The following is a 17,783-nucleotide window of genomic DNA, read 5'->3' as shown; positions in this document are numbered from 1 at the left end:
GTCACGAGTCCGCACCTGGCTAGGCGAAATTGTGTAGATGGTGGACTCGCTGCGCGATATGCCAGTGGAAATTTCCTGACGGCATTTGGAGCGGGTAGCGCGTGCTACGACGCCGCGTCGGAGCGTTTCCCAGCGGCCGCGCATGTCTGGCAGCCCTAGAGGTGCGTTGCCTCAGCGTAGGTCAGTGTCGTGCGGCGAGACGACCACGAACGGCCGCTGTGAGTGCGGGGTGCATGTTTGCACCGGCGGCGCGGCGCTGGCAGCGAGGCGACGCGGACTGTGCCGCCGTCCACCCGAACCCGCCGTGTCGCTGACCGGGAGGAGCAGACTCGTGGGAGTGGCAACCGAGCCGGCTTGTGCTGCACGCCACTGCCCAGGGATGGCGTGGCGGCTGCTGGGCATGCACAATCTGCACCACCGCCTGCAAAAAACTCTGCCATCCGTGGGTGTCACCTGATTCAGGTTCGCTCCGATTGCGATGTAAGCAAGATGTTGAGCAGGGTGTCCCAACTAGATCGTTCTGCAATGGGTGTCAGGGGAAGGCCCATGAAGCGACCCTGAGCATTTACGACTTTGCGGTACATATGTGCCGATAATCTTGGAATGCCATCAATTGGCGGCTTGCTGCTGTTGTCGAGAAGACGCTCGTTGCAATACCGACATACTCAGGCAGCTGTGGATGGAGCAGACCGCTGTCGGCTGGACTGATAAATGAGCGAGCCGTTTGGATGCGGGTCAGGTTGACTGCAGCTGACAGGTTGACCGAGACCGAGACCGAGACCGAGACCGAGACCGAGACCGAGACCGAGACCGAGACCGAGACCGAGACCGAGACCGAGATCGAGACCGAGACCGAGACCGAGACCGAGCCGAGCCGAGCCGAGCCGAGCCGAGCCGGGCCGAGCCAGCTGGGGACGGAAGGGCACGCGACACGGGACGAGACGGGACCGACCCAGCTCGGGGCGTCTGACGGGGACGTGAGCGGGGAGTCTGCCGCTCGGAGGCCGCACTCGGCCTCAGCCGGCGGGCGTTGCGTCAGCGGCGGCGGCGGCGGCGGCTCGGCCGTGTTGTAATGAGGAGCGGCGGTGCCTTGCCGGCCGCATTGCACCCCGTCAGCGCTGATGGAGCACGGCAGCGTGCACCAGTTCGGCGTCGGCCGGCCGCCGGAGCCGGCGCCGGCCGCAGTGCACGGCCAGCCAATCGGTCATGTCGCGTCAATGGCGCCTGGTGGACCGCCCGCGTCGCGTTGGGAAACGCGACGCGAGTCTGTTGTGGCCGCCCGCCCGCGGCGCGGCCGGCGGTCGCCGAGCGGCGATAAGTCAGAGCGCCGGGGGCCGGCGGCGCGGCGCATTGTGCGTCGGCCCCCGGGAGCTCTGATGCGATCCGACCCGGCGACCCGACGACCCGGCCGGCGACACGCCGCCGTTGTCTAGCGGGACGCGCCGGCCGGGATATGGGCGTCTTGCGGCGCCGCTGATGAGAAGATCGTCATGGTGGCCTGGGCTCGGGTGGCGATGGACGCGGTTGGCTGAGAGGAATGCAACGGCTGTGACGCGACATGCGGTTTGGGGTTGGCAACTGGACGCAGTAGTCTGGTCATATGTGCTGTCCCTGTGCGGGCAAGTTCCGTGACCGAACTGCTTCCGTAATGCCACGGAACCTGCCATGGACAGTTGTCTACTAGCAGGCGTCGGACACCGTGACGGCACGGCATTGTCTGGGTCACTCTGCCCGCCACGCTCGTGACTTGTCACAGGCATATCCTCTCGGTGCTGGGCGCGGGCGGCCAGCAGCGTGACTGACAGCCGCTCCTGGCCGAGAGCGGAACACGCTCGCCGTCCCGTCCTGACCGGGTAGCAGGTCGGAACTGATGGTGCCCCCGCCGGTCGGCCGCCGGCACGCCGTCGCGTGACACCGGGCGGTGCAGGGGCGCTGGCGGCCGCGGCCGTACCAGAAACTCCGTCTCCTGGCGCGCAGGAGTCTTGCGCACCGTTCGGAGTGCCTCGGGCGCCTCTCAGACAGGGGCATCGGACACCGACAGGGTCGCACCTGGTGGGGGACGATCTCATCGACCCCGCACGGGTGAGGTGGCGCTCCGGCCGGATACGCTGGAGACGTACTGATGGTAGTACGCCGAGCATCGTCCTCCATACAGCTGCGGTGATATCAGGGCAGAACGTGATCGCGCAAGGTCACGTGGACAGGAAATGCCAGGTTCATTGTTGCAGTTGAGAATCGCTGCAGGCATAATATGCTAATCCCGAGTTAACGCTCAGACGTTGGGCGGCTAACGATCACCATCTCGAATAATTAAGTTTGGATCAATGTCAGGTTTGGATCAGTGATGTACCCCGAGCTAATGCGGGGCTGGAGCCGGTCAGGGATATAATCGCCACAGACGCTGGAACCCCGAAGCCCTCAACGCAGAAGACTGCTCGAGTGAGCTCTTGTCTCGCGATGAAAATTATTCGCCGACCTTCTGTTTTAGCGGATTAAGAGCTTTTGGCGCAAGCTGGAAGCTTTTAGGATATTGTTAGCAGACATTCACCCGGTCATAATCAATGCTGCATCATAGCTCAAAGTGGGCGGACGCAATCCAAGCGGCCACATCGCCGCCAGTGTTGCCAAACCGTGTGATGCGCGGCCGGAGCGGTGTGCGGCCCGGGGGCGCGCCACGGGCGCCACGCGCGGTGCCGGGGCCTCCGCCATGAGGTAACGCTGCCTCCCACGGGTGCGCTGGCGGCCTGGGACCGGTCGACGCGCCGTCCCCACGCCGGGTCCGTGTGGCAACGCCGGCCGGGCTGTCGCACCGCGAGAGGCGCCGACTGCCGTCACCGGGCCGCGCTGGTCCGGTGCGATGCGGACCGGCGTGACGTCACGCCACACGCGGCTCCGCTCCGTGGCTGATCTGCCTGATGGAATTGTGCGCTGGACGAAGTCAGCAGGACGATAGGGGCTGGTGTGACCGCCACTGCGAGTAGACTGCTGGGCAGCGGCTTCTGTGACAGATTCCTTTCGGAACCGGCGCGCCCACGACTGTCGACGGGGTGTGCTAAGCGCTGGTCGATCGTCCGACATCGGGTCCCTCACGCTCGTGAAATTAGTGCACGATTGGAGCTCATGCCGACAGCAATGTGGTGCAACGAGGCGTTAGAATTTGAGTGCCTGGGAGTAAATGGGGACGTTGCAATGCACTGCAAGGCTGGACTATTGTGTTGCACTGTTGCAGAGCGGGTGTGTAGCCCGAATGCCATGTCTGCCTGCCGTAGCCAACTGAGCAGGTGTGGCAGTGCTCTTAGTGCATCGTGGACCGTCAGGTTCCATGATTAGTTCCCAGCTCCTCATCAAAATTCGCGGACTAGTAGGAATGCGTCGCGCTTTCGTTCCTTTGTCCAGAAACGGTCGCAAATGACGGATATCGGTTTGCTCGTTGTGCGAATCCGGTTAGTTTCAGCTCAGATTTTGGGCCCGCATTGTAAACGCCGGCTGTCCGCCCGTGTCCTTGGGGTGGGTTGGTTAAATCTATTTTTGCAGCCACGCTGTGGCTCGTCATTCACCTAGCCTCCATGGGCGAAATTATGGGCTGTTTAACACTTGACCTGCGCATTGCCATTGCATGTGAAGCCTGCCCGGTCTGCCGGATCTGTTAACATAAATGCACCCGAGAACAATCGTGCTCCGGGTGCGCTATTGGCCGCCCGATGCTGACCCCGTGACCTCTGGCCTTAACGCATGGCCCATGAGCGGTCCGATATAGACACAAGGCCCTCGGAATCACGTTCTGATCGAACACAGCGTGCGTGGTCTATGCCAATGCGAAGTTACTGCGGGCGCCCGAACCTGCCGCAACGTGCTATTTTATTCGGTCGGCGTGGAACTTGGGAGGTTTTACTGCTGGTACCTGGTGCTATGCCGGATCTGACCTCGCCGCCAGGCTTGGACTTTTCCAGTGCGATTGTGGACTTGTTTGGATCCAGGCAGAAGGGCTGCGCCATGCGTGACGGCCCGCGTCCGCATCTATTTTCTCGGGATCGCATCTGTTTGTGCTCTGGGGTCTGGGGACCCGTGCACGTTCTGCGCGCACGTGTAAGCGGACCGAATGCCCGGCGAATCGTTGCACGGAGTCCTCATGCGGAGCTTCTGGCAGCGGCCCTGACGTTTGCCGTTCAGTTTTATGATTATGCGTCGACGCCAGCGAGGTCACAAGCGCCACGCGTTCAATATCCAACTTGCCGACACAGCGCGATCTGTAGCGAGCGTGTCGGAGAGACTGCATTCGGGAACAAGACACTATCTGGAGACTGCAATTCTGCACGCCTTATACGGGAGACTGCAATGTCTACGCACTGTCGGTGACGGTAATGTCGATGCACCGCCAAAAGCTTAGCCGAGAACGGTTGTCATCCCGCGCCGTTTTTGTCGCGTGGCGTCTGATCGAGTACCGGCCGTGGTGGGATCCACGGCAGCGGAGGCCTACGCACTGCTGAACGACCAGACCATTATTGTGTGTTCCCATCTCGGAGTGAAAATCTGGCGCTTGTTTGCCACGTACCGGTGGGATCGTAAGCCTCATGTTCTGTAACGCAAGCCGTACAAGCGTTCCCCGTAGCTGCTTGTTGGTCGCAACCCGAATGCGAATGGAACTAAACCGGCGGCGAAGACATGGCACGCACCCAGCGTCGTCGCCTTGCGTAATCCGCGCGCTGAGTCCATAGGGTTCGACTCACAAGTGTTAGAAGGCAGCGGGGCTGTGGTTGCCAGCTGTGCGGTGCGGCAGAACCGTGGGCTTCGGTCGTGTTTAAAATTTCGGAGGTTGGAGTGGTTTCACCTGCATGAACCTCGCTTGGCGGGGCAGTACAATCGCAGCGGTTTGTGTAAACTGTGTCACGTACGAGATCCTCGACCGTTCGTCTGTACGTGTATGAAAGCACACGTGCGTAGAAACGTCATGACGAGTTTGAATGTTTTAATTAAAAGATCCTGCTGCAGTCTGGGGCGGATGCGGGAAAGTGATGAGTGAGAGAGTGCCCCGATTTTTGAGGGGCGACCTACGTGTGTAAAATCAAGGTGTATGTGTGCGTTAAACTTTATTTTGCGCCGTTGAAAGTCTGCGCGATTGGAGCGGGGCGCTGTCGTCCTCTTTGGCCCAGCATGCAGTATCCGCTTCGGTCCTAGTCGTACAGACTTAAATGCTTAATATAATCCTATCAAGAGTACAAAGTAATGAGCCGACTGCCAAGGTCACGGCGCACACTGATCTGATGTGCTGAGCTGATTAATGAGACTACTATGGCGTGCCGGGATGACGCACGCATTCGAGGGACTGGTGAGCTGTCAGTCCAGCCTCGCCATAACCTCACATCGATGCGTTAGCTGACACTGATCGCCATCCGCGTCGCGCACGCGTTTGAGGCGTCTGAGCTGCCTCAGCTATCCGTGCCGTACCCTTCCGATAGGCGTCGACTCGCTGGCGGTGCTGTCAGCAGCGCCCAGCGCGCGCGCGGCATGTGCGCCCGTCAGCTCACCGCCGGCGCTGCAGAGGGCGCCCGGCAGCCTCTGAAGAGGACGCCCTGTCAGTGCCGGCAGTCAGCCGTCCGCCCGGCGCCGACCCTGAGTGCCAACTGCTCGGATGCGCCGCCGACAGACAGCCCGGGCCCAAACTAGCTGTCCGTGCCGCGGACGCGTCGGCGGCCTTGTCGTCTGTCGCGATGTCAGGCGGTGCGTCTCCGCCGGACGCCGCCGGCAGCGGCGCTCCGCCGTCGCGCGGCACGCGGCACAACGGGCCTGTGGCGTGGTCGGCCGCCAGCCGGCCCGCTGTTGCAGCGCTGGCGGCGCAGCGGCGGACGGCTGACGGCGGGCGGCAAAAACAAACGGGAGCAGAGCCGACAGATGGGCCGCAGGACTGGAACGGGCCCGGCGGCCAGCGGGACGGTGGCCGCTTGGCAGGACTCGGCAGCGTGGAGCAGGGACCGCGACGTTCTGTTCGAGTCGCCAGAATTTGTGTAACATTTCCTTGTGGAAACTCGCCTAGCTGACATGTTTTGAATGGTGGATTCGTTAGCGGTGTTGGGGAAATGAATCGGGTCAGCGACTAGGCCCCGCGTCCATTGCTATGCCTGCGATTCAGTGAAATGTTCCAGTTGTGACAGCTGGGTTCGTGACATATGTACACGCCGGTTTCACGGACGATGTCTTGAGTTTTTCAGAAGAAAGCTCGGATGGTTTGCGTGACTGACTGTGGGATCAGGTTCTGCGCTGCGTGGAGGCTCGTACCTGGATTTTGAGTCAATCGCTTTATATCCCGCGCCGCGAACATTTTGTATGTCAGGTCATCGGGTTGAATAAGGCCAGCGCTTTCTTTGGAAACAGTCGCAGGGGGAGCGCTAGCGGTTGAAATCGAACCCGCACTCGCTCCATTGCTTTCCGTCGGCCCCCGATGATTTCGACGCTCAGATTCTCTGGGCTGGTGCTTAGCGGCGCCCACAAGCGCAGCCAAATATGATGACACGGTTTCATTTTTGCGTGCGCGCTCGGATGGCACCTCGCAATTTTTCGCCAGTAATTCGGCGAGCGAAAGCGAGGCCATCAGTGTCACGCTGCGCATTGGAACGAGCACCTCATTCGCCAGAAGGCCGGCCGCCGGAGAGGCGAAGAGCGCCGTGCGGCGCGCGCCGACACGTCCCCGCCGCGCCCACGTGCGTCCCGCGGCCGACGCCGTTATCGACCTGACTGCTGTCTCCGGCGTCGGCGTTGCGTAAAGCGTCGCGGTGGCGCTGACGTCACTGCGCCACGTCTCCATTCAGGGAGAGGCGGTGGCGGCGGTCAGCAGCGCGGCCGGTCGACGGTGGCTGCGCGTCGCACCTGTCGTGACAGTAGCGGCGCCCTCGCGGACAGCGGGCGCCCTCGGCCAGCCGCCGGTGAAAGGCCGCCCGGCGCGCTGCCACTGATTCATAAAACGGATCGTTTTTACGCACCGCGCGATTGCCGATGGGCCGACGGGCGGCGCGGTGGGGTGTGGCCGTTGGGGTTGGATGTCGGGTGGGCTCGGACCAGGCGCATTCGGCAACCGCCTGGCCAAGGGGCCGGCGGGCCACTGACGCCGCGACCGATGCGGCGGCGGCTGTCGCTCCGGACGCCGCGCTCGCGAAGCGGGCCGTCTCCAGCACTCGCCGCTTATCACGGCATCCTGCCATGAAAAGAAACGGGCCAATCAGAGCGTGCCACTCTTTCTTCGAGATGCCGCCGATCGCGTGCTGAAGTGGTCGGTCTCCCGCACGCGTGTGATGGGCCTCGTTTTAACGCTCAGTTTGCACCTGTCCGTGTCGACTGAAAACGCACGCGTCGTTCCGATGGCTTTAGCCATTGTGCAAGATCACGGCGAATCGCTTAGCGCCCGCCATATTTGCATACCTACATCGTGTTAAGTGCACCTGTCGTGATTTAATGAGCTTTTCCCCGCTGGGTTTTCGACAAATTCCCTTTTACGCGCTCGTCACGACCGTCCGCCCGTGCGCCGGGCTGCCGATGTCGACACGCGCGGCAGAGGTGAGGGATCTAATCGGAGGTCAGCGCGCGCGGCCGACGCTCGGCGCGGCGGCCGCCGACCTGGTGACGGCTCCGCGACTGGCCGTGCCCGGCCGGCGCTGCGTGTGCAGGCGGGCCGTCTCGCGTCCGATTGCCGCCGATGCGGCCGCGTGCGGACCGCTCGCGACGCGACCGCGAGCCGCTGGTCGCCGCCGTGCGCGCACAGGCGGCCGAGCGCGGGCGTCTGCCGCTGCGCCCGGCCGGACGGCGGCGGCGCCGCCGCCGGCGGACGTTGAGACACAGCGGCGCCGGCCCGGCCCGGCTAGGTGTAGGCCCGCCGTTAGTGGAGCGGGGATGCGGTCGGCGAGAAGGCCACTCTCACTTTTATGCCGGGACGCGGCCGGGCGTCGGGCGCGGCCGCCGGAAAACGGCGGCGGCTCGGACGTGGCAAGCGGGCTGGTGAAACGCCTCGAAGCCGGCCTTCGGTCCGGCGGCCGTACGGGTCCTGGGGATCCTCCCCTCCCCTACGTCCTCTCGACACTGACCGCACGCCGTCGGTCGGTGACATCGGGCCCAGAGCATGACTGATGGAGCACCGCCTTGGCGCTTTCAAATAATCACAGAGGCCTTCAAGCAGCGCCTGTGCAGGGAAAGATCGCATCGGTTCACACTTTGTAAAGAATGACGACTGCGGCGTGGAACGTTTGCTGCGCTGCAGCTCTGCGCCTGTGAGGTCGGGGCGCGGCTAACTCCGACCACTGACCGCCTTTGAGGCGTCCCTGTAATTTCTGCAGGCGTAGGTAAGTACCTGATCGTCTTCTTATGCTGAATTCGGAAGAACGCCCACGTTAATATGCTTTAAGTGCAGGGACCTGAAGGCCGGCGAGACGGGCTTTTACGTCGTAGAGCTGTTTCTTACGAGACTGATACGCGCTCTGACGTATTTTTCCGTCATATAAGCAGTAAATTAGCCACCTTCGATTAATGCACGCCAAGCTTTGGCAGTCTGCCGGCCGGCATGCTTCTGCGCTCCGGCGGCATGACATAGGAATCTGTCATAATCCGCCTAACCGGCCGGCTGCAGGGCTAATCCCGCAGCGGCGGCGCGGCTGGATTTATTTACTCATTCGTGCCGCCGAGCCGGCAGCGGCCGGGTTTGGCGACCCTGACATTGGACAGAGGTTACCGACGGCCCGTGACGGCTGCTGCAGCGCACAGGGCGCGGTAGGGGCAAACCCACCCCTTTTAGTGTCTTCAGCCGGGTCGCGGAGCGTGAAGGGGCGTTTCCATTGGTCGCGTGAGATTGCGAACGCTGCCGAGGCAGACGTCCATTTGTTAGGCACCTGGTCGCGCTTACGAGGCGACGTGGCAAACTGATGGGCCGTGGGCCAAATCGGCTTATTGGATTGAGTCATAAGCAATGCCCCAGTGCAGAACCTAAAACAATGAACAGGCGGTTGCAGCGAGTGAATTTGAGACACGCTAACAGCGGGCTAAAGCGTGTTTCTGTCATGGCTTATCAGCACATCCCTGATTTAGATCGCTTCAATCGAATGTCGGAGGGCAGTACTCTACCGGTAGTGGGCAGATTGTACAGCACGACTCAACATGCCACGGTGGATTACCGGTGTCGTCGACCTCACACGCGCCACGGACTCAGGGATGGGGGGGGGGGGGGGGCGGGCGCCGACCGGCGAGCGTCGCAGTGAAACGCGTCCACCGCCGCCCGGTGAATGGACGCCGCGCTGGCCGGCCGGACCCCGAGCGGGCCGGACCAGGCCACCCCGGTGAAACCGTCATGGCCTGCACGGCGCAACAGACGAGCCGGGCGGCCCGGAACCGGACGGCGCGGGCGGCGGCCGGCAACGGCGCGGCCGCGCCCCCGGCGGCGAGACCGGCCCGTCAGGGCGAAGGTCGGTCGGCCGGCCGGACGGGGGCGGCGCTCTCCCGCTGCTCTTCGAGCGGGTTACCCAGCGGGCGACCGGGCCGTGGCGACGGAAGGCGCGCGCCCGGCGCCGCCCCGGCACCGCCCAGCGTCGGCCTGCACGTATGAGTGGGTGATTGTTCGGGAGTCTGCCGCGCGGCGGGGGGGGGGGGGGATTGATTGCGGTCCGGCCAGCTGTCTCCCGGCGTCTGGCTAACGCCGGACACGAGCTCGCGCCGCCCGTTATGGTGCCAGCGAGACCGGGGGCGCGTGTCGACCTGTGCGCGTGAGCTTTCTTTTTGAAACCCGTCACCCATACGTCCAAGATGTGCTGACCGGCTGCAGAGGTCGGTGGAAGTGGCGCTCGTTAGAGGTCGATCAAATGTGAAACTTCTGGCGGTGCTGTGTCGGTGTCACTGGGAGAGGGACGGCGCCGCATCGGCGTCATCGGGAGAGGGATGGCGCTGCGTCCGGTGGCGTGGGGGCTGACACGGCGGCCGACTTTGGTCAACGGCGCACTTTCCTCGCGCCGAGATACGAGCGCCGGTCGCCATCGGTGGCGGGCGGACCGCCGGCCGTTTACATATATAATGGCCGCTGCACGCCGCCATGGATCTTGATCAGACGACATCTGGTCACGGGATCGAGCGTGCACGCGGCCGGAGAAACGCCGCCGACCGCGTCGTGGCGCCGGCGCGCTTGAGATGGGTCCGTCGGCTGCCAGCGGACCGACGGAGCGTCACACACACCCGCTGCCCAGTGGCCGACCCCTCGCCGACGCCCGCCGCGGCCGCCGGTCGCCACCGGTCGCCGCCGGTGACCGCTCGGTCAAGGTCGCGGCCGGACGCCGCGGCGGCTCCGGACGACTTTCGCCGCTAGATGCCGGCCGCGCGGTGACGGGGCCGGCGTAATGGCCCGCCGGGCTGGCGGCCGCTGCCCGACGGCCGGCGGCCGCGTGTCGCCGGCTGGGTCGGAGCAGGCGGCGGTGCGGGGGCGCCAATACCACGGAAGGCAACGCGGCGGTTTATTTTAATTGACTACGCCGGCTGGGGATGGACTGGAGGTGGGGTCTTGCGCGGGCGTAGTTATCGTTGGAGTGGGTGCGTCTTGCCGTAGTAACGCTTTGAGGGATCATCTGCTTTTGGGGTTTCCCACATGTGGGATGGGAGGAAGGGGAGGATCGGACTGATGAACGCAGACCGCACTGTGACGCCCTTAGTACTCTGGCAGTCCAGTCTGTCTGCCGCTGACCGACCTGGCTCTCCTCTCAACAACCAGTGACGCCTCGCTGCGCCGTGTCCGAGGCACCTGGGACACGGGGTCCCCAGTGCTAGCGGTGTCTCCACCCACTGTGTCCCAGGCCCCGTCCCCTCCCGCATGCCGAGTGGTTTGTCGCTTCTGTCCGCCTTGTGTCGGCGCGTCCCCTCCAGCCCGCTGCCACCGATCACGCAGTGACGGGGTGGGGGCCGGGGGGTAGGAGGGGAGGGGAGGGGGGGGGGGCACGCCTGTCACCGGCGCGCCGATGGCGGCCGATAGTCGGGAGAGCCCCGCCGGCGGCCAGACGCCGGGGACGGCCGCGCGTCCCGGGTGTCGTTTCATCACGCGTGGGACTCTTGAAAATCCATTATCTCGCCGGAGCCTTCGGCTGTCAGAAATGTGGGATAGTGTGCATACGAAACCGCCAGTCATCTGTCCAATTATGCTCGAGGCGCGCGGGGGCCGTCACGCGCGCGCTGCTCTGCAATGCACCGCGCTGGAAAGCCGGCGGCGGATTCTGTTGCGCGTGTGCAGTCACCTGCCCGTGGCCGCGTCTCTCTTGTTTGGGCCCAGACCCGTGACAGGCGGCTGTGATATGAACATGACGTTCCGCGAGTGTGCCCTGATTCCGAGCACACGCCGCGTGCGAGATAACGCGGTGAGTTTTTGCTTCACGTAGTAATGTAGAGAGCACGGTTTCTCTAAGCGGTTAACCCCTGCGTAGGTATTTCGCGGCGTAATTTCTGTCAACGCGTGCCCCCGTAAGATTTCTGATGCCACGCTGGCATTGGTGCAACAGTAGGTTATCTCCGTTTCGGGGGCGTGAAATGCTGAAGAAAGTGTCTGGCTGTTCTTGGGCCTGAACTGGTGGTAAAGCGATCCATCATAGTTGGATTTGGTCGAAACCGTATCCCGTGGATGAGTTATCTGATCCTTATGCAGTGAAAACGGCGTGCAGTCCTCATGTGGTAAAGCAGTGTACGCCTACATTGCATACGCAATCGGGTAGCACGGCCCGCATTGTGCTCAAACGTAAATAAGATGGCATTCCGGACGATCGTAGGCATCTGATCTATTTGACGTGCTACGTGACATGTTGCGCGTAATAACGATGGTTGTTGCCCCCGTTTTCCACGTTCAGACATGTGTCAGTCTGAACTTCTTTACCGTCGGTAGCTATTTTAACCCGCACGGCTACTTTTTACAATTCTTTGTTGTGCAGCTGGAAGAAACCGTTCGGACTACATGTCTCAGGTTATGTGTTGTGTTGCTCGCTATGCCGGGCTGGTCTGTCGAAGGCTGCTCCGATTGAGCCTCGCGCCAGGAGAGGAGCCTGAGCTGGCATGTAGACGGAGTGACTAGGGGCAGCGTGACGCCTTGCTAAATAAGCTGAGGTGACCCGCCCCGGGAGTCACGTGGTCGAAGCCGGTGACGGCGGGCCGGGGACGCTAGACGGGCAGAGCCGGCAGCGGACCGCTCAGCCGGCCGCCGAGCCGGCCGCCGAGCCGGCAGCCGGCCGCTCAGCCGGCCGCCAAGCCGACAGCGGGCCGCTCAGCCGGCCGCCGAGCCGACAGCGGGCCACTCAGCCGGCTGCCGAGCCGTTGTATGAGCTCTGGGCGGACGGCGACAGAGGCCGTGCCAGTCCGCCGCCCTGCGACGGCGAGCCGACACCGACGGCCGGCCGCCGTACCCGCGGCCGCTCCGCCCCTCACATCATCTCCCGCGCCCGCGTACGCCGCCGTGCGCCCACCCACGGCGGCGCGCTGCACGCCGAGCCCGGACGGACGGTAAACACCGGAACCGATCGTCACGTCCCATCCGAGAACACACGACGCGCGGTGAGCAGGCGACGCCGGCAGAAGAAAGCCTGACGCGGCGCGGCACGACGGTAGCGGGAGCGGCGCCGACCAGCACGGAGGCCGCGGCGATCGCCGCCCTAATAATGCGGCGGCGCGCCCGGAAAGGGATTTCGGCGCCAATTGGGCAGTCGTCGAGGTGTTTTCGGCGGATTGTTATCCACTGACTGGTTTTCTTTTTGCGGTTGGTGGGTGGCGGGTGGGACCGAATTGTGTTTACCGCCTGTGTCGGCAGATGTACCGACGGCGTACGCGCGTGCGTTTGCCGTGTGGGTATTTGCCGGTTTTGTGTAATATGCACTTGCGATGTCAGTGGTATGTTCGTTGGCATAATTGCCTTTCCGTGCGCGACGCTAGCATGCAACGATTCGACACCCCTTACGTGCATTTATGTTCCATATTTACTTGTCTGGTGCTTGCCCAGCGAAACAGGACGCAGGAGCTTATTGGGTACTACGCGCTCTCATGGAATAGAGCACATCGAAGCAATGACGTCCGCTGACAACATCGCCAATCGTTATACCGCCAAGCTGAAGGGATTGTTTCCCTTGATGCCTTTCCAATGCTCTGTACAACTGGGATGAATCGTTTTGTCACGGCGCTCAGCGATCAGGCAATTACGCTCCGCTAAATGCTACAGCACCTCAAACCAAACATCGCTTGTCATGGTGTTGTGGCACCGCCGCGTGTAATGGCTGATTAGAACACGGTCGGGCGGAGCCGACATTTAACCGGCTTCTGTCGCCGCACTCGACCGTTTTGTTGCAGGGCCAAAAGGCTGGGAGGCAATTTAAGTGATTGGCGGGGATGCGTGTTAACGGACTGGCGAAAAGCAACGGCAGCCTGACAAGGCCTGCTACCCGCCGAACGAATGGTGTCAAGCACACGCCGTTGCGTAAGGCGGGCGCTGGACTTCAAGGCGGCGGCTCGTATTCAGGGGAACAGGTGCGGTCAAGAAGGCGATGTGCGACTGATTGGCAGCAAGGCCGGCGGCCGTCGACGGTGTGAAGTGACTACTGTTTCACCACGCCACCCGACACCGCCCGTTGCCACCACCGCCACCGCTGCAGCCCCGCCCGCCTGACACCTAGCGTGCTACGAAACCGAGTGGACTAGGGAGCAGCGTTGAGGCAAGGGCGCCTGGCGCCTGTTGGAGGGGGCTTCGCAGGCTGCAGCCGTGCCGGGCGTCCCTCTCGGACGGAGGAGCGGACTCACCTCTCCCCGGAGAACTGAGCGGGCGCCGCGCTCTGGTCACGTCGACGGCGCCAGGCCTCCTGGCTGACGGTGGGCGACGCCAGCCAGCAAGCGCACGCACAAAACACGAGCAGTCGCTGCATGGCGGGAGCGCTCAGCGCATGCCGCGCGGCGCCGGTCTGTCCTGCGCGTGTCGTCGGCTGCCGGGCGGTCCGACCGGGCTCGGTGCCCGCGGCTTCCGCTGTCAAGTCACTGGCGCCGATGTGGCGGCAGCTGCCGAGATCGGCGGCTGCGATGGACCGACGGCTCGGCGGTGATGCGGTCGGTAGCAACTGTCGTCGCTCGTCTGGCGCCCTGTGAGGCCGGAGAGCGGGCGGCGGGCGTAGCGGCGCGGCGGCGCTGTCCGTACAACTGGCGGCGGGCGGCGACGGCGCGCTGACCTCGCCGCCGCGCCGCCGCCGGCCGCTCGGGTCGCGGCGCGTGCGCGTCGGCCGCCCGCCCGGCCGGCCGGCCGGCCGCGCAGGACTTTTCACTCGGGCCGCCCGCGGCCGCCCGGTCAGGCCGCGGATGTCCGGCCGCCGCCGCCGCCGGCGGTGGCCACCGTCGGGCTGACTCACGCACACCGCTGACTCACCCTGTCGGCGGCCGCTGACCTCATCGGTGACGACTGTGACCCCGGCACACGCTGAGGTCTGTTGCGTCATTGGGACCAGTCTTCACGCGGCTTAGAATATTGGTACGGTCGCCAGTTGAGTGCTGGTGTCAGGGCCGCAGCTATAGGTACGGTCTGCAGTTCGTTTTGCCAGACTGACATTGTTTTAGAGACATTTTTGGGGTAAGTATAAAAAGATGGAGTGGCTGCACTGTTGGGCTGTCAAAATTAGCTTAGGAAGATTGAATAAGAAGAAAGGTGGTCTATTTTGGCGTGGTCTTTACGTGCACGGGTAATATGTGTTATCACCACATGCGTGTGCATGTGGAGATGATTGTTTTCCAACGATAGCGGGGTGATGACCACTTTGTCTTCGTGTGGTTAATTACCGCAGTCTCGGGATGAATAGTTCGAGGTTCTGCTGGCTCAGATCTTGCCTTAGCCCGCACGGGGTAGTCGTAATTTGGAGGTGACATGAAACTTAATGAAAACATTCTCTTTTGGCATTGTCGTCAAATACAATAATCATTCATCACGCAAAATCCACACTTGTTTCCACTCATTGCTGGGATTATCTGACTGCGGCTGCGTGATTCAGTGACGCGTCGCCGGGCGGGGAGCGATGGTCCGCTAAACAGCAGCCACGATCCCGTCCGCCACCAATGTCAGGCCTTTTGAGTACTGCCTGGCTGCGGCTGCCGCCTCTCACGGGCTGAATGAGCCGAGTGTTTGTTGGTTTGTGTCGGACGGCCGGGGCGCGACAGGACGGAGAGTGGCCGGTTTTGCCGCCAAAACTGCGGCTGCGGAGCCCCCGTAACTGGTTGTCGCCGTCAAGTGCAGTGGAGCGTGGTGAAGGGGCCATGTATGGTCTGTTAGTAAGCTCTGGACGGTCGTGTTGGAGGAATGCAGCGGTGCCTGGCAAGGTCGTCGCGGGAGTAAACAAACGGGTTGCACTGAATCCTGGACTGTTGCCACTGCGTCTAGACTGCTTCATGAGGCTGGACTGTTGCGATGAGACGCTTAGGCCCACAGTTTTCTCGCTTTCTTTGGTACATGAAGCATAACGAACTTAATTTACGTGTATCGCCTTTTCCGCGACTATTATGCTCAAATGGCTATTTGACCCGCATGCCACCTTTAATATGTGTTTCTTTCTTGTCACTGTTGAAAGAAGGTGGCAATGTGTAAAAAAGGAAATGCGAACTTGGCAAACACTATTAAATTAATCGCATTTCCCAACCACTTTGCAAGGCAATGCCGATACCTGAAGGTTACGGGCGACGTTTACCACGGCGTTTGAGGTCAGTAGGACGAAAAAATAGCCTATGGTCGCGGAGCATGGCAAAGTGGCATGTTCAATGGCCCAATTGTCCACAAAATAAGACTTTCGCCCGCCACCAGAAGGAAACACGCTAGTGGAGGCGTTGCCGGCTGAAAGTGAAGGAGAGAGAGAGAGTAGAGAGGAGAGAGAGAGAGAGAGAGAGAAGAGACGGAGAGAGAGAGAGACGAAGGGAGAGAGAGAGAGAGAGAGAGGGAGAGAGAGCGAGGGAGGGAGAGAGGGAGAGAGAGAGAGAGAGAGAGGAGAGAGAGAGAGAGAGAGCGAGAGAGGGAGAGGAGAGGAGGGAGAGGGAGAGGAGAGGAGAGGAGAGGGAGAGGGAGGGAGGAGAGGGAGAGGGAGAGGGAGAGGGAGAGGGAGAGGGAGAGGGAGAGGGAGAGGGAGAGGAGAGGGGGGAGAGGGAGAGGGAGGGGAGGAGGAGGAGAGGAGAGGGAGAGGGATAGGGAGAGGGAGAGGAGAGGAGAGGGGGGGAGAGGGAGAGGGAGAGGGAGAGGGAGAGGGAGAGGGAGAGGAGAGGGAGAGGGAGAGGAGAGGGAGAGGGAGAGGAGAGGAGAGAGAGAGGGAGAGAGGAGAGAGAGAGAGAGAGAGAAGGAATTGGGTGGTACTGAGAGTATGTTAGGCTCATTCTTTCCACTTAGCGTCACAGGTGCAATGCTCTGTTTTAAGAATGTGCGTAATATAACCTATGGAGCCGGCGCGCCCCAAAATTTCAGTCAACAACAACAAAAGCTACATTTTAAGGGTCTTTTTGGTAGACCCGTTCCGGATCGTCCCGGTGTCGCCGCCCGCGCACGCGAGGCTCCTAGATGGCGTGTCGCCGACGGAGTGTCACATCGGCCAGCTCCGAAATCTCGGCCCTGTGCAAACCTGGCGCAGTTGTGCTGTTTGCCTTCCGCAACCGTTCCGTCCACACACAGAGTCTGTTTCATTGGGTGCTATCTATCCATGGACTCGTGTCGTCTCTGGATTGGGAACAGTTGGTCCCCCACGGTTTGGTGCAAAAGACATTGCCATCTTACCTGTGCATAACATCCTCCAGCCCGTGTATGCAGCGAGTGAAGAATTGTTGGCTTATTATGGCAAGGCGTTTCCTACCGGTGCCCAACGCCACGCTTTGTTTGTGCGGGTAAGTGCCTTCAAACAGTCTGCGGGCTAACCTGTATTTAGAGATCGCTGTTCTCTTCTATTACCGGGCGATACTTAGAGGTGCGTACGCCGTGCATTTAATTCGTTATTTTAACATTAACCAGGAACTCCAGGCGCACCCGCCGGCAGGGAAAGGGCCTTTGATGGGACCGTGGATGTGTCACCCACTCTTCGCCAGTTCGTTTCCAGGCGACCTCGTCTTGAAAGTGGCCGGGTAACCATTTCCGGCGGCTGCGGGCCTCATGGGAACGGCCGGCTCTGTTGTAACCCGGAATGAACGTCATGGCGGGATCCTGAGCACTCGTTTGCTTTATGGTTCGATTTCACGTCTGGGGACCATTCCGTTGTGTCCGGCAAATGTCGAGCCATTCTCGAGGGTGACCCCAGGCTCCGCAGCGCCGTCTGTCCGATTGATCCCAGCGTCTGACGACATTAAGGACTTCACGAGAAGGTGGATAGTGCCGCGATTCACGACACAGTCGTGTGCGTGGGGCTGTGTTGTAGGACGGTGCTTGAGCCGTCACGTTGCAGTCAGAAAAGCATTAGTAATAAATCACGACTGTGATGTAATCGCGTGTTTTAAAGCGGTTTACTATGTGCCGGGCCTGAAAATCGTCTGATGCGTGGCTCGTCAAAACTGTTTGCTCGTTGTCCGATGAGTGTAATAAAAGGCGTCTTTAACGAGGATCCACTCTGAGAGGTGTCCGCTGTTCTCTCCCTCCTCCCCTCATCTAGTGGATTCCACTGTCCTGAAGGGTTTAAATGGGTATCCCACTTTTGCAGCATATTTCAAAAGCATACTCTGGTGAGACCTCACGACCAGTTACGTCTAATGATAGCACTAGATAGTGCCACTTCAGCACCATTCATATATTGAGGAGGCTGATTATAATT

At 61.7% G+C, this 17,783-nt stretch overlaps 1 protein-coding gene across 1 annotated transcript in view; it reads right to left on the bottom strand.

The window, feature by feature from the left end:
* LOC119102361 (uncharacterized) overlaps positions 1–14,413 on the bottom strand; it is a 30,114-nt gene extending 15,701 nt beyond the window's left edge. The window contains exons 1-2 of the mRNA XM_037225730.1: positions 14,390–14,413; positions 13,777–13,892 (exon numbers count right to left, since the gene is read on the bottom strand). Coding sequence (XP_037081625.1) covers positions 13,777–13,892; positions 14,390–14,413 — 140 coding nt within the window. The remainder of the gene's footprint in view (positions 1–13,776; positions 13,893–14,389) is intronic.
* Between the last annotated feature and the right edge of the window lie 3,370 nt (positions 14,414–17,783).

Source organism: Pollicipes pollicipes, unplaced genomic scaffold (assembly GCF_011947565.3).
Source record: "Pollicipes pollicipes isolate AB1234 unplaced genomic scaffold, Ppol_2.1 Scaffold_5724;HRSCAF=6776_pilon_pilon_pilon, whole genome shotgun sequence".
NCBI lineage: Eukaryota > Metazoa > Arthropoda > Thecostraca > Pollicipedomorpha > Pollicipedidae > Pollicipes > Pollicipes pollicipes.
This window is presented reverse-complemented; position numbering and strand designations above follow the sequence as displayed.